The sequence below is a fragment of the Cololabis saira genome, chromosome 2, assembly GCF_033807715.1.
Source record: "Cololabis saira isolate AMF1-May2022 chromosome 2, fColSai1.1, whole genome shotgun sequence".
NCBI classification, from domain to species: Eukaryota; Metazoa; Chordata; class Actinopteri; order Beloniformes; family Belonidae; genus Cololabis; species Cololabis saira.
In genome coordinates this window covers 11,362,909-11,380,299 of record NC_084588.1, presented here as the reverse complement: position 1 = coordinate 11,380,299, position 17,391 = coordinate 11,362,909, and the positions used below count along the sequence as shown (strand labels likewise).

General features: G+C 41.0%; 1 protein-coding gene across 1 annotated transcript in view; it reads left to right on the top strand.

Moving 5' to 3' along the window:
• The window catches only part of LOC133458088 (protein kinase C-binding protein NELL1-like), a 362,160-nt gene extending 347,700 nt beyond the window's left edge, over window positions 1-14,460 (top strand). The window contains exons 19-20 of the mRNA XM_061737631.1: window positions 1,296-1,520; window positions 9,694-14,460. Coding sequence (XP_061593615.1) covers window positions 1,296-1,520; window positions 9,694-9,744 — 276 coding nt within the window. The 3' untranslated portion in view covers window positions 9,745-14,460. The remainder of the gene's footprint in view (window positions 1-1,295; window positions 1,521-9,693) is intronic.
• The last annotated feature ends 2,931 nt before the right edge of the window (window positions 14,461-17,391 follow it).

Sequence of the window (17,391 nt, the reverse complement as noted above, 5' to 3'; positions counted from 1 at the left end):
AAGTTCTCCCCTGCACTTGCGTAGGTTTCCTCTAGGTGTTACAGCTTCCTCCTACAGCCCAAAAGCATGTAGCTGGTTAACTGGAGTTTCTTAAAGGAGACCTATTATGAAAAACACGTTTTTTCTTGCTTTAACATATATAAAGTGGTCTCCCCTCAGCCTGCCAACTCAGAGAAGGAGGAAAGCAACCAAATTCTGCAGTGTCTGTACAGGCGCCCAGATGAGCCGTCCAGTGTGATGTGGATCTACGAGCCGTTCAGATTCTGCGCATTTTGGTTACGTAACCAAAATGCAAACCACGCCCACAACTATAAAACTGTGTAACTGCATGCGAGCGTCTGACTATTGTGTAGCACTGCGTGACATCGGACGCTCTCTGTCCATCTCCCTCCAGCAGCTGCCACTTTATTGAGGTTTTTGTAGTGAAATGAGGAGGTATCATAGAGATAACTTCTCATTTCAACTAACTGGATGAGCCGTTCCTCTTCCATGGCTGTCTCCTACAGCGCTTTCAACCAGCTTTCAACGCAAGCGGGCAGGAAGAGAATAGAAGCAGGGCATGCAACAAATGTTCAGCTCAAAACGACGCGCTGTGTCGCTGCGTCGCCGCATCGCGCTGCGTCGCCGCATCGCGCTGCGCAGCGCTGCGTCGCTGTGGGCAGTTAGGACAGTCCAATAGAAAATAAAGCAATGGAATTGATTTTGTCACTGACACTCACTCGCATCGCATGCAGTTAGGACACGGTGTAACTCCACCGGCCGGAGCTTCTGCCATTTTTTCGTAGCGGTGTATCGCGTCATTCAGACAGCCAATCAGCACAGAGCCTCATTATCATAGCCCCGCCCACTCAGAATCCCGCATAGATAATGAGGTTAGAGAATGGGAAGATAAAGACATGGTTTAGAGGCTGAATTTCTCATTTATTTAGCAAAAACAATCAAAAGCTTGTTTTTAAGACATTCAAGGCCTGTTTAAAATAGGTTTTAGATCATTTATCGTAATAGGTCCCCTTTAAATTCCCTTAGCATTGAGTGTGAGTAGTTGGTTATCTATTTGTGGAATGGCAACCTATGCAGGCTGTACTCCTGCCTGCCTTTCACCCAGATAGAGTAGAACCCCATGACTAAACAAGCAGGTACAGATAATCACTGGGAATGATCTGTAGCTCATCTGTATGTAAAGGCTGACATAATTACCACCTCTCTAATTTGATATTTTGGCAATACATTAACATGTTATTTGTAATGTTGACCCTTTTTCTCTTCTCTCCTTACCTTGGCCCTTGTCTTTGCAGGAGGGAGAGGTAGACTGCTGGCCTCTAGTTTGTCCCGTGTTGATGTGCGAGTACACGGCAGTGGCGGAGGGTGAGTGCTGCCCGCGCTGCGTCACAGACCCCTGCCTGGCTGACAACCTGTCGTACGACATCCGGCAGACGTGTAAGGACCCCGCGGGCGTCACCCGCCTGAGCGGGGACATGTGGCAGATGCCCAAGTCAGCCTGCACCACCTGCAAGTGTAAGGTAGGTCCATGGAAAATCCAGTACAGCAGGAGTCCTTCTTTGAACCCAAATCTGCAACAAATCGCACATTTCTATTTCATTTATTTTGCATACATTTCCTGGGAAGATCACCTCGTCCGGATGAATTCAGCACACCATTAAAAGACGATACTCTCTCTGGGTGTTTTAATCCTCGAGGCCTTGCTGCATTTTCCAGATCAGGGAAACATCCAGACTTTCTTTCATCACATAAACTGCATTGCTCTGCTAAAAACCTTCCCACAAAGGCACTAGTAAACATTCCCTGGCTTTCCCGAGATAGAGATTCCCGCTAATTCCTGCTAATAAAGGACTCCAAGTAATATTTTGCCTCATTGGCTTTGGTTTGAGATGCTGCTTCTCGAGTGTGAAATTTGCATACTGCAACTTTAAACATTTGTTTTGAAGTGTGGCCAAAAGGAAACGAAGCTTAACCACCTGGAATGCAGTCTCGCCAACTGCTTTTGGATCTGCATCTGGGAAAGACTGCTGTCTGACCCGGTCACTGGGGACATTCATCACTGCACACTGGTTGGTTTACTTGTGCAATGATGCCGATTAGGAAACTCAGCAGCTAAAGACGAGGGTGGATTACCCCACGGTACACTCTATAAAGTGTCACAAGTCCATTAAATTGTCAGCTTTATGTATTTGATGTGGACAAAGAAGGAACTAAATCAGTGTACAGTGAAGTGGAGATGGAGTTACACTCCAGATACACTCGATATTGAAATTTCAAATTTGAAATAATTTCAAATCAAGTGAATAGAACGACCAAGATTGACCAACACTTGAACACTCGTACTAAAAGCAGACACAAAAACGCATTGGATTGGTACCCTGTCTCCAGTGCAAATACTTAAAAGATGTGTAAACTTACAGGAATGAGCGTGTAAATATACCAAATGAATAGTCCTGGATTGTGATTCCTAATGGGTCAAGAAAAGAATGACTGCCACAGGCTGCTGGATTCAGTGTTCAGACATAATATGGGTCTCCGCACGGTTGTAAAAAGTATTAAAAGATGATAATCCAAAATTGCCAGATTTAAGGTCATTAAAAGTGCTAAATTTGGTTTTCGAGGTATACATTTTTGAGAAACAGGTATTTTTTTTCTCAGACTATGAGGTGTCCTGTTCCAATTGAAGGTCTATCTGCTAAAATTCGTGTTACTTCGTTAAAATGCAGGTTTTAACATGCCTGGGCACATAATCAAAGATCCTCATCCTACGTCTGATGCTGACATCATACGTAGTAGTTGGAAATGTAACACGCGGCTGGCAAGAGCAGTTACTTCTGCCGCTTTCAGCACTGCTGCACCGCCGCCAACCCTGCAAACTAGTGCCACGGTACAAGCCAAGGCAAGGCAAGTTTATTTATATAGCACAATTCAACACAAGGTAATTCAAAGTGCTTTACATTGACATTAAAAGCGGCAAGACACAATTAAACAGTAAATAACAAATAAAGTGAGATAAAATTATGAGAAAAGAAGGTAAAATAATAAAAAGCACAAGTTGCTGAAAACTAAGGGCAGTAGAGTACCACAGGTACACATCTCATTCGCCGCTTTCAGAGAGTATTTAATTTAAGAGTATGCTTAAATACCTAATAAATGAAATAAAATGATAAAAAAGAGGTAAAATAATAAAAAGCACAAGTTGTTAAGTATTTAATTTAAGAGTACGCTTCAGTAAACAGTAATGTTTTTAGGCCTGATTTAAAAGGAGCTGACAGTGTGAGCAGACCTCAGGTCTACAGGAAGTTTGTTCCACCGGTGAGGAGCAGAATAACTGAACGCTGCCTCACCTTGCTTGGTTCTGGTTCTGGAACCACAACAAACCAGATCCAGATGAATCTCAGGGGTCTGGGAGCTTCATAGGAACTAACAGATCAAGCATGTATTTTGGTCCAAGACTATTCAGGTCTTTGTAGACCAGCAGTAAGATTTTAAACTCTGGAAGCCAGTGTAGTGATTTCATGACCGGTGTAATGTGGTCCAGTTTCCTGGTGTTTGTAAGGACTCTGGCCAACGTTACAGTTCCAGCAACTACACCTCGTAGTGCCCATAAGCGCCACACCAACACTGAGGTTATGTGGCGTCTAAACACTGCAGTTAAACACCACTCATTGAACTCCGGTGAAGGAATTGCGGAGCTATTTAAAGAAATGTTTCCCAACTCTGACATCGCGAAGTCCTTCACGTCTGGTAAGGACAAATCCAGGTACAATCATCAGATTTTGATAAGTGTCATTCTTCAAAAAACATCTTGTTGATGGCATCAACAAGGCTGGGCCGTGCAATTAAGACACTTGCCATAAGATTATTTTGCTCATGAGTTCACATTAGGCTTATAGCACAGTTTTATGTTAAAATCAAATAATAGCAGGTCACCAGTTCATTTAGCGGAAGTTGCTGACATAAGTGATGTCAGCAACATTTAAGATAGATGATGACGGTTTGTAATGCATCAACACTGCAGTGAATCCCAGCCAGTTTCGGGACTTTCTCTTCACTGCATATTTTATGTAGTTTGTATTATTTTTATTCACTAGTGAGTCTATATCTACTTGTTGTTTCTCGTGTTATATATGTTCAAAATCTGCATAAACGTTAAAAAGGTTGCCAAAAATGGTTTTCAAAAATCCTGAAAGTGAAAAAAGGTCTTACATTTAACTTAAGGATAGCTGTATATACCCTGCATAAAGAAGCTGAAAATTATTCAGGGAAAACAAACTTTTCCCCCGGTGTATATTGATTTGTGCAACTCCAACTCATGAAATCTTTACAACAAATTTCAAGTCATGGTCCACAGTGCCAAATTAAAGTACATTCAGAAATTTGGCAGGTAGAGGTAAACCACAATTAGCCGTTGAATCTATCACTCATTATCCCAGCTTGATCCTGTTTCTTCCACTCTTGTAAAATTGTTCAACTGTTTTTCTCCACAAGGATTATGATAATTACCTGCTGTTTAAAGTCACCTTTCTGACAGCTTTTAACATGGGTTTAATTAAACCACTTTGGGGGGGGAAAAAACATAGATTTTTCTGTCTACTCAAACTAGACTAGTCTACAATCTTAAATAAGAAAGAGAAAAAACTCCTATTAAAAAGACATCCATTCTTAAGTTAACTTTAGCATACATCACTGCAGGCGCTTAAAACCCCAGATGCTTCGTGTTTGTCTTTTCAACATGATTGCATTTGTTATTATAGATCCTGTCTTGCTTGCCCAGTTTGTGATACATTCAGTGAGTTTCTATTATCAGGGTTTTCAGGGGTAAAACTTAGGAGGCAGGAACCGTTACAGCCGGCCGTTTTCAGCTGTTGTCTCTATCACGGTGTAGGAACACGGTAGGATCCACTGACCCAGCAAACCAAATACTCCATATCACTTAATGAGCAGCGCTTTTGTTCACAAACCACCAAAAATAAATGACTAGAACAATGAGATCTGCATGGAAGGAGCTGAGATATTGGTCTGGTTCTCACACACGAAGGTGACATTGAGAGGTTTTAATGATGCCTCCTCCTGCCTACGGCGTATGTAATGAGAACTGAGTCGGCCTTGTCGTCCACTCGGGGTGCTGGAAATGTCCCGTTGGTCAAGGGCCTGTAAAACATGCCTAGACCCCGCTTTTCCCCTCAGCCATTCTTTTGTAAAGTCTGCACTGTGGTTTGTGTTGTCTCGCTTAAAAAAGTGCATGGATATCCCTGGAAAAGATGTTATCTTGAAGGCAGTGTATGTTGCTCTCGCTGTACCTCTCTGGATTAATGTTGCCCTTAACAGAGGGGCACTGATTTAACCCTTAACCATTACAGAGCATAGCTTTACGTCTTGTTGCTGTCAACAGTCTTCTTCTTTGGTCTGGAGCACAGATTGCCCATTTTTTACAAAAAATAAGAAACACCGGCTCATCTGACTACAATGCACGTTTCCAGTGTATGATTGCCCATCCCAGGTGTCTCTCAGCGCAGAAGTGTTGACGCTCCCTCCGGTAATCAGGCTAACTTAAGGCTTCCGTCTAACATGGTTAAGTCGTAATTGGCCTTTATGAATCCAGTTCTGTACTGTGGTGTTTAAGAGTTTAAGTAATCCTTTCTCCATGTGGTTGTCAGTGAAAGTTGGATCTCCATGCAGTGATGGCTCACGACTCAGAAATAACAGATGTTAAGCTAAACCAACAAACAAAACTCTGGCATTCATGCCGTTTGCAGAAAATTGGGTCTAAACATGCAAGAATTAGTGTGTTGTCTTTTCCTAATTTGTGGTCTTGTTACTTCTACTTTTGTCTCTAGTATTATATTTTGAAAATGTCACTTTTTAGAGTTGTATATGAGACTTATGCATGAAGTATAGATTGGTTTTATTCTGTTTATTCTTAATTCATTTTAAAGTATTATTTTTAAATCTTAAAACACTTTATGTCAGAGAGATTCTCTTATTTGCAGAGGTTTACATGCAGTACAAGCTCAGGGTGAATTCTGAAAATATAAGAACAACATGGAGAGTTTTCTCTTCCGTCTCATGAAATGATTTAAAAACTAACCATTGCAGATGATGTGAAGGATGTGTAAACCTTGAAATGCGTAATATGCAGATCAGCAAGGTGTCAGATCTTGCTCCCACATTTGATAAAAATAGCCCATTGTTGACTCCAGCCTGCTGCTCGCCCCAGTCATCGTATAAATAAACCAGCTGCTACAAGAACCAAGTCGGCTGATGGTATATGTCAAACTATAATCATTTCACTGGCAGGTGTTTACTCCCCATAATTCATATTTTCTTTGCATTATGTGTGTAGAAATGTTTTTTCTTTCACTTTTAAACAATATGAAGAGTTCCACTGTTGGTTTCCTTCAGTTTGGGTTCAACAAATGTAAAAGTAATCTCCAATCACAATAATTCAAGATTTTTCTTTCCTTCTTCCTGTAATATGATGGCTCATCGCTATCATTTCAAGTTTCTGGGTAATACGTCAGACAGTTTTTAACCCAATGTTAATAGTTCCAGAAATCTGGTTGGTTTAGTTAGCTCGATGCAGATTAGTAGTCAAATCCCTCTTTTTTTTTTTTTTCCTTGTCTGCACACATATTAATGATTGATACCATGACGGTAGAAACCAAAAGTATATATATGTGCATTATTACTATATTTAATATATATACATATATATACGCATACATATGTGTACACATACATAAATATACACATACAAACCCAGTGATTTTTTTTATTTATTTATTTTTTTTTGGGGGGGGGGGCGACATCCACTGCCAATCCAGGAAGCAGGAACACACGGAAACACACGTCAAGCACTGGAAATCTGCAACAAAAAACCACAAACAAAGCACGAAACCGGCACGGAGCCAACAATAACAGCAATCGACCTAAATCTTAAGATCTGATTGCAGTCTGAGCTAAGCTATCGCTACCGCTACCTAAACCCAAACAGAACCAGAATGAGAACAACCTCCCACTGCATCAGGTTTCAGTTAAATAATTATTTGCCAGGTGAAATGCAGTCGCCGGCCACAGCTGGTTACCTAACAACGAGGTTGGTGAGTGTACATGAATCACTGTAGTAGTTTTCTGATCGGAGGCTCTTACTTATTTGCTAAATTAAATCCAGGTGGTGACTTTTTCTTTCGCCCAGGCAGTGTCAATTATAATAACTCATCTCAAATGACGTACAATTTCATTATTTGCTTTCTTTTCTTTTACTTTTAGCAAAGTCAGTGGCTTTTTTCACAAATGTGGGTTTATCCATTCAACAGAGTTTATCCATTCAACACCTCCCAAGTCTCTAGTGCAGTAATCTAGAGTTTCTGTCAACGGTATATTGAAACAATCTGGCCAGTCTGAACTACAGTGACAGCAAGCAGCTGTGAGAACTTTCAGTCTTGCTCAACAGGATTCAGCACAAAGTAAGAGCACTTGAGAAGTTTGACAGAGGGGTGTTGCAGCGCTGTGATTAAATGGACACTATGTGCCAACCTCTGCAAGCATGTGGATAACAGAGTTTCAGCTTTTAGGGAGGAAGGTGAGGTCATTGATGGCTCTCTTTGATCCACTATTCAGGTGTTTGGTTTGGATGCAGCAGAGACCATTACATTTAACTAAAAGGTTGACCCAAAATACAACTAGTAAGTGATTGTTCCTCATCAAATTTCTTTAAAGATGTTTAACAACCTTGTTTTATCTACCGTATTTTCTGCACTATAAGGCGCACCTAAAAGCCTTTAATTTTCTCAAAACCCGGCCGTGCGACTTATAATGCGGTGTGCCGTATATATGATCATTACGGTAATTTCTGTTATCGTAGTCAGGGGGATTGTAATCGGTGTCACTGAAGTAACGGCGCTAAAAACTACACTAAATTGTTTTGGGAGTGAACGAAGTTTTCAGAAAGCTGGTTTTTATTTTGTTAAAAAAGTTTTGACTTACAGTACTTTTCTTCTTGTTTTTTTTTTTTTATTTTGTAGCATTCCCTGTAGCGCAGCTCCATCAGGTAGATACGTAACTCAACCCCAGCCTCTATAGTACAGTATCTTACCATATATTCCGTGCGCCGTACAATGCGGTGCGCCTTATATATAAAAAGAGTTTGAAAATAGGCCATTTATTGATGGTGCACCTTATAATACGATGCGCCGTATGGTGAGGAAAATACGGTAATCATCATTTCACATTAGATTAGATTAGATTAGAAAACTTTATTGATCCCCAAGGGGAAACTGCTTTGCCACGCAATAAAAACACAAACATCCACTTAACAAACAATACAAACATCTCAAAGGTATTAACAAAACTGAGATAACGGTAAATCTTCACATTTATAAAATAACTGTTTATCAAACACCTGTTTATATTAAACACCTGCATAAACTGAGGAAGGGAAAAAGAAAAAACATCAGTGAAAATAATCAAATGGCTTTAATTTGCCAAGGTGCAAAAAAGACTGAACTCTGGAGCAATGGGAATAAAGTCTGAGTCCAGATGTACTCAGGTCCAGAAGGATGGTTGCAGAAGAACTGATGTACTTGTGCCGTGTGCCTGCTGCGTAAACCTGTGGGGGCAGTATGATGATGTGGACTTGCGTCGGCTGGCCAGGTCTCGGTCCAGGTGAGGTCAGGTCTCGCTCCAGGTGAGGTCAGGTCTCGGTCCAGGTGAGGTCAGGTCTCGCTCCAGGTGAGGTCAGGTCTGGGTCCAGGTGAGGTCAGGTCTCGGTCCAGGTGAGGTCAGGTCTATGTCCAGGTGAGGTCAGGTCTCGCTCCAGGTCAGGTCTGGGTCCAGGTGAGGTCAGGTCTGGGTCCAGGTGAGGTCAGGTCTCGGTCCAGGTGAGGTCAGGTCTCGGTCCAGGTGAGGTCACCTTAGAACCTTTACACACTCTAAGATAGTGGTTCCCAGCCTTTTCCAACTCAGGGACCACTTTTATGTCTCAAAAATGTTCGCAGCCCACCTCCGAACTTTTTAATTCTCCCTGTCTCTCTCTAGCCAGCTATTCATCTTTATACTCCAGTTTCAGGTATCAGCATCAAACGTAAATAAGTCAAGTGCAATGCAGTCCCGCTGCAAAGTGGCCCGACCGATAACAACAAAAGTTCCTATCGCTCATTTGCTATAATAATGCTATAATAATGCTAATATTTAAACATTTTTAATATCATTTTAAACATAATTGAGTTTTAACATTTAAAACATTATTCTGTATATTTTTATATCATTTTATCCCCCCCCCCCCCAAAAAAAATCATACTTTTTTGGAAATGATTTGGCGGCCCACTTGCAATACCTTCGCGGCCCACCAGGGGGCCGCGGCCCACAGGTTGGGAATCACTGCTCTAAGAACAGATGTTTCCATCAATACAGTTTTTCCTCCCTGATGGCAACGACATATTCCAAGATGACGATCCCAGAAATCATCTGGCTTAAAAAGTGGTTGAAGGGGGAAAAAGACAGAGAGAGAATGTGCATTCCAGATGTTAACCTCAGTGGGAATCTTTGGGATGTGCTGGAGAAGAGTAACCAGCTTCCTTATCATCAATACACATTACAAGAAGGAAATAAATGTCATGTTTCAGGACGTATTACCTTTATATTACCATGACAATAATTGAATGCTATTTTTCTGTCTTATGTCTGGTTCAGAACGGGAACGTCTGCTGCTCGGTGGATCTCGACTGCCTTCAGAACAACTGAAACTGTTTCACCGCAGGACCACCACACGCCCTCCATCATCTGACGACTTCCCCCAGGATTCATAAGACAGACTTGTGCTCACGTGTGCATGGCAGCGTGCACAGAGAAAAACACACGCTGGACAGACTTGGGTGTTGAGACTGAATTTTTTTTACAGTAACCAGTGGTGAACGGTGAATGAGTGTGACTCAGGAGGAAACTGAGCCCATAGTCACACTCACCACAGTCACTGTGTTGTGCACACATCTTTGTGTTTGATCCCATTTCACTTAATGTCTTGAGCAAACCTGTGTATTGTCTTGAAACACAAACCAGAAACAAACAGCTGGTCAGATGTTGAGGTGCTTCATTTGTATCTAATGCCTAAGCAAAGGCTCACAATTGCTTGGTCACTTGCAGAAAATTATTGTAAAACATTTATTGTTGTGGTGACAAAAAGGAATGCATTCACTTGAAAATGATTGTAAGGATTTATTACCATCAACTGGTGATGTGTGATTAGTTTTTTAATCCAGTACAAGTTCTCTTGTGGTCATTTTTATCATCATTCATCCACATAATGTCTCAAAGAGGGAGACTTTCCAACCTCAAGATGTTTAGGCAGCATTCACGAGATGCTCCAAAATGGACGAGGACAAAAGAGTTGTGCTATAAGAAAATTATATTTCAGTTTTATTTGTCTTTTCACTCTTAAGGGGGTAAAAACAAATTATAGGATTCAGATTTCTAAATTGCATCACTTACAAATTGTTTGAATGTGTTTAACATCACATATTAATCATTAACCACGAGTCATTTTCCAGCCTTTGTCAGTTGATCAGTCCACGATCAGGCTTACGTCAGAGCCCGCTCACAATAGCGCTACTTTGAAGTCTGCCATCGAGAATAGTCCTGGAAAAAGAATGACTGGACTTTCAATTCTGATACATAATAGATAACTGTGCTTTTTACCTGTATCCAGGTGAGGTGGCAGATACTGTATGAAGGCAGGCTGGAAGAACTTGAAATGAAATGAGATATTTTGGCAAGAAATTAAATCTGCTTTCACCCTTGCCTGATGTAAATAACACTTTTAGGCATTTAGCCCAATTAACCTAACGTTTGCCACTTTGGTGAATTGCAGCCTTTTTGCTAAACTGAGATTGATAGAAAGTGCCCAAGCTTTCTGGACACTGGTTGGGTTTCACTTAAATTTACCAGAAGCTCTAGTATGTCAACATTTGTCTTTACCTCAAAACACGTCCTGGTATTGGGAAGTTTTGATCACAGATACATTTCAAATAAGACTATATATATATCTTAGATGTTTTTCATCTATCAGTGCTTCGTAAGGTCTACTGTGGAGCTCCACTTCTCCACAATCCAGAATAAAAAGGGAAGCACATCTGTGTTGTTAAACACGTAGCACTGCCCCTTATTTTATTCAACTAATTTGATTTTAAAAATGTGTTAAATGTTAATTAAGATAGCTAATTTGTGCACCCTAAGTAGAGGGAAAACATTTAATTGGCACCATAACTTGACCATCAGTTGACCTGATTTCTAAAAAAGTGCTATTGCTCATTAGAGAAACTCCTACTGGTTCACCTCTACTCTTTCCCTCAGTCTTCAAGCTCCTAAAATGTCAAATCCTGCATGAACTACATACTTTACAGCATCTAGCACTGAACTGGTGCAAACTCTGGATTCATTAACACTCTTCTTTCTGCTGACACCATCACTGAGTATCACCTTGGCCCTGATGAAGATGAACACCAGATGCTTGCATTTAACAAGTCATGTTCTCAGAAGCCTGTGAAAGCAGTGCTATGGTGCACCACAGACCTGTGCAGGCCAAAGCAAAGCCGGCATCAGCCAGGGCTGCTGATTAAATCTGCCCGGCTCGTGGTGGGCTGAACTTCCCCTGCATCTCTCCAGGCTCCTTGGCTCGGCACCATATGGAACACAGTTGCAGACGGACCAAAAAAAAAAAAAAGAGAAAGCTGTAGCAAGTGAGGATAATTAAAGCGATGTCACGCAGTCCTGAATTTGAGTATGCCAGAAGGTCACCAAGTGTTGAATGCGTTTACCAACAGCCAGGGTTATTAAGGCAGGACGGTCCAGTGCTATTCCTGCCTGACAGCTCTTCAGCCGCTGCACGCTCCTCCACATCTCTCTCCATTCTCCTTAAGCTTATCTCCAGACTCCTCCAGAGAAACCTCAAAAAAGGGAATTGCTTTTCCTCAAGTATCATTGTTTTTCGCCATGTGTCACTTTGTTTTTGTTTAACAAGAAACCGCAGGGAAATTCTAGCAATTAATGAGCACAGATATTGAAAGCTGTAAGGAAAAGCAATAACATCGATCAAGAAACAATTACCCCACAAGACAAAATACAACTTGACATGTTCACCTTTTCTTCCAGTGAACAGCTTTTCCAGTGCATGTCTTATTAAAACAACAACTTCTAGTTAAATGATTTAAAAAGAGCAAGGTCTATTTTCCGAGGTGGTTCCAACTCTACACAGCCCTCTTTGGTTTATCTCCATAGCTTCAGATATCCGGCCTCATTTGTCTTCCTCAGAAGAACTATTTTTTTTCTTTTTTGCCTCCTCAGAATGGTAAAACAACATCTTCCAAGGCCTGATATAATCCATCACATTGAAAATAAACATTTCATTTGGTTTTCTCAAAGTTGTTCCTCAGAGATACCAGTATTCACTCAAGTCGGGGTGGATACTGTGTTGTCCTGCACATGCAGTAACTCGCAAGTGTGTTATTAAATACAGACCTTTTTTTGGATGTGACCAAGTGATGCCAGAAACAAGTTAGCAGCGCTCGCTGTTACGTCTGCTACGTTGTTTACATCCATCCTCCGTCAAATTGGTGATGTTCGAAGCTGTGTACTTAACGCACTTTTCTATCTTTTTAGTGTGTAAATGTTTCAGTTCACTCAGAAAAGTATGCTGTTTGGAACAAAGCCATCATATAGACCCGGGGAGTCGGGGAAGAACACACGGAGACCCAAAAAAGCAAATCTGTGGAACTACTGTTGAAGACAAAACTAAATGTAATCTTCAAGCAGAATAAATGATACCGGGCGCACATACAGAGAAACGGGTCAAACACAAGTATCACAGCCATCACAAAGTCTTTTGGTACAGAGAATGAGAACTATAACACAAACTGATTTGAACTGGTCCCTATTATTACCTTGTATGGAGGTGAAGTGAGACACTGCTTCACTCCTTCCTCACAAACATTCATCATTCATCTCTCTTGCTGTTTAAAAGCTGAAACCTTTTGAGGTTCCAGTGGATTCAAATGGTTAACCATGAACAACATCGTATGGACGTAGCTTTGGCATGCTCTAGCTTTACCGTAGAAACGGATTCATCCAGAAGCAGCTTGACGGAATCGCTTGGTCTATAAATTTAAAACTAGAACTCATGTGTATGTACCCAAATATGTATATGTAGCTTCCTTTTTTGTTGTTTTTTTTTGTGCACAGAGAACTCTGGATTCAAAAACATTTTGGTCCTTTCACAAACTGACGTGAACAGCTTCTTCTTTGGCTTCTGAAAGGGAGCGCAGCAATGACTCAGCGTCTTCTGAGTTTTTCCGAGCATCTTCTCGTGTCTCACCAGCACATCTCTCTCATCATCAGATACATGTTGTTAAAGTGAAACTGTCAACTGTGCATGACGCACACACACACACACAAACACACACACACAAGGACAAATGTGTTGTGAACGGTGTCTTTAAACATCAAAGTTATGCAGCAATCGAAAAGCAAACATTTGTACAAAAGATCACAGAAAATAAGGTTTTCCAATTGCTCTGTTGATTTGATATGAAGTATGACTACTGAAAAACACTTTGCAAGCCTGCGTGTGAATGTTTTACACACCAACATGAAAAGTTCTACTTTTTCTTTTCTTTTAAATTATCGTGTTCTTGCATAAGGTGTTACTTTAAATGGACTACTTTTCTTTTCTTTTCGTGGGATGAGTTCTGTTCTGCTGTAAATACAGTGTAAATGGAAGGGCACTGTAAAGAGAATAGGGTTGTGGGAATAATTCTCACCGCCACAGTTTCTTAGGATCCGAGTGTTGTAAACTGAATATGAGAGAGAAGCAACATTTCTGTTGTTTTTTTTTTTTAGTAGTTCTTTATTTTTCTATTGTTGCCTTAACCCTTTTAGTATCTATCATAGTTTGTCTGTTCACTGTTTTAGGATTTAACTTGTCTGTGTGTCTGTAAATACAAATCCCTAATCGATGTCCCTCTGTGAGTCTAAACAGAAACAGACTTTTAAAATCATACTGAGTGCAAACAAGTGTTTATTGGAGAAGACGAGGAGCTTGATGGACTGTTCGCCGCAACAACAAAGCCTTCTTTTCCTTTAATGTTTGTATGGTCTGAACTGAAACGTCTCTTCATGGGATCCACACAAAATGGAACTGTGTAAACATGTAAAGAAAAAGTACTGTTGAAAATGATTTTCTTGATCCAGTCCCTGCTGAAAACGAGCAAGGCATTGTGTTTTTCCTTTTAAATAATAGAAAAGCAGTTTCAGATCTTCTAGCTCCAGATGTGCTTGTAAATGTTTTTAATAGAGGGCCATGATGGAGGCATCACAGGTCTGTTCATTGTTACTTCTCCACATTAGGGTGGCCAACACACCTGTACTCAAAGGGTTAAGTGTCATTTAAAGACTGTGTTGTGTTAAGAGTTTGCTGTAAAAGAAAAAAAAATCTTCTGTTAATAAATATTTCAGTTGTTTATCACTAGTACTTGGCTTTGAAAGCGCACACGGGGAAAATACAGCCTGAAGGACCGTCTCAATCTGGCGTGCCTTAAAAATAAACAAGGCAACAGTTTCAAAAACAAATGCATTTTGTTAATAAGTGAGTTTCGGTCCGGGTGAGACTTGGAATCTTTCATTCGTGCTTTTTGGAGAGGCAGCTGCTGATGGGAGTTGGACACAACTTCTAGGTGCAACAAAGGGTGGAGGGGGGCAAGTTTGGTGGTCTCGGGATTATCAGTGAACAATAAAAAGAAAAGTCATCTGGTCCCTGCAAGATCTTAAAATTAACAACCTGAGATAAACAACACATGTTGAAATACAACTGATAATTAGTTTTCCACATTCTGCATCCTGAAAAAAACAGACTATCACACTATATGTGTTGGATATACAGTAGGCTGAAGTTGTAATATAATATCACACTTAGAGCCAAAATTGGCACAATTATACCAGGAAAGAAGCAGAAGAAGCCACGAGAGGAGATTCCAGCCCTCACATCGTTGAAATGAGCCTTTGGACAGGATTAAAATCATCTCATGACCTTAGTGTTTGCTGAAATAGGGCAGGTAATTTGCGGTGGAATTTTTACTTCACCAATCACAGAAACAGCGCATTTGGATGGGATTAAAATCATTGACGTGATTATTAAAAATGATGTCCCCAGATCATTTTAATCTTGTCCGAATGTGACAAAAGACATTCGATTGAGACCTCAGAAAACCATCAACTTTTGGATGAAATAAAAGAAGAAACCTACCTCCATTCAGGCCTGACTTGACTTTTTCAAGATACTTTCTTTACAGTATTATAAATTGTTATTAAATTATTTTTCATGCAAACATTTGTTATTTAGCAACTGATGTTTTCATAATGTTGCCTCTTTAAGGTGGTTGAGGAACCATTATATTTCCCATAGTTCACAAAAATACATTACTGTTCTCATGGTTATGACAGTATGACTTTAAAACATACTCTCAAAAAAGAAAAATCTGAAAAATAATCTGCTTGTTCTTATTTCTCCATTAAAATGAGTTGAAAGTGTCTGTTCTCTACAACAGTTCCCTAAATCAGTCTCAGAGGATGCACACTTTCATCATTAGAAAGGAAGTTATTTTGTCAATGCTCCTAATTGGTCCAGCATGTCTAGTTCATCTTTCATGGTGGACTGTTCAGCCCCGGGGGGGTGGGGATCTCTTGTGAGCAGCACTGGAGAAGTTTAAGTCAATTAACCTACTGTCAGTCAAGTATAAAGCAAGTGTGCTGTCCTCAACGCCATCATGGTCGTGGTAAATGGAGAAACCTGAGCTCCGTTTGGCTGGCGGCAGCTCCAATCAACGATGCCTACCATTGGTGGGCTGCAGCTTGGGAGGCAACCACGAAGGTGAGGGAGTAAAGTACCTGGGGAACAACTCTCATATGCTGCATGGATGCAGGAGATCAACAGCTAACATCTATGCGTGATTGAGTTGATATTACAACTCGCAAGTGAGAACTGCTTTCCCTGTCAACTCTTATCAAACAGGAAATCTAACAACTTGCTCTTTCTGATGGATTTGTTGCTTTTAAGCAGGGAGCAGATAGCAGTGAGCCTGCCACCCATTCAGCTGCCACCGTCTCCTTTTTCCAGCAGCCAACAAATCAATCACTTTTTCCTCTATTGGCATTTTATGATTACCACACGCAGCCAGATTGAGATATATAGCAAGAATTCAGGTAGGTAAGAATTATTGCAGAAATTATGTGCATGTTGCTCATGTTAATACAACAAGAGCAACAAGGATTTAGAAGCTTTAACTCCTCATTGACATCATGACCAATCAATACACATTTGATTAAAGACAGCAGCTGAGCTGGGGACAATCCTACCGCCACTACTGACCCTCTGGTCAGATGGAGAAGGCGTGTGTATGCATAATGTGTGTATGTTTTATGTATTTATATGACCTGGTGCGCTTCTTGCTTGTCAAGTTTGCCAATGTAGCATCTGATCAAAATGTGTCAGTTATTTTTAATGTCATGCAATATTAGGGCAAGGAAATAAAAAATGATCACGGAACAGATTATTTACAGTAGCTAAAACACAATGAAACATAACAAAAAATGTTGTGGGAGTAGAAGACCTTACCGCAGCCACGTATGAAACAGTGGGGATAAGAATCAACACCTCCAAACTGGGACCATGGAGATACTTAGGCTGCATCCCAATTGACCCCCTCGCCCTCGTTTTCTTCACTACCCCTAACTTTTGCGCGTTCCCGTGAGGGTAGTGGTGTCCCAATTCCTCTTTTCGCCAAGGGGGAGGGGGCATAACGAGGGCTAGGGGCTGAGAATAGCCCCTTCAAATCGAATGTTTTCAGATGCTGACTTCGCGAGCGAGGGGGTATGAAAATTTCCCAGAATGCTTTTCGTCGTCATTTGCGGACTGAATCAAAAAACAAACATGGATCTTAAAGGTTACCTTTATGCCTGAAAAAATATTAAAACTTAATAAAGTGTCATAATAACAGCGCTACAGCTGAAATTAAAACAGCTTTTGGCTCTCAGCTTCCTGATCAGGGTTGGGATGAAAACGAGGGGGAGTAGGAGAATGGGACAGGCCCCTGGGCCAAGTGCCCTAGATTTCAAGTGCCCTAAAATCTCCCCCTTCTTTTTTAGGGGGTAGGGAAGAAAAGAAGGGCGAGTGGAGAAAAGAAGGGCGAGTGAAGGAGAATTGGGATTGGGCCTTAAACTCCTCCTCAAGTGGAGGAGTTTAAGGAGCTCAGGTTCTTGTGTATGAGTGAGGGAAGAATGGAGCGGGAGATTAACAGGCGCAAGGGTGAGGAGAGGTGCTCCTGCAGATCCAGGAACAACAGATGA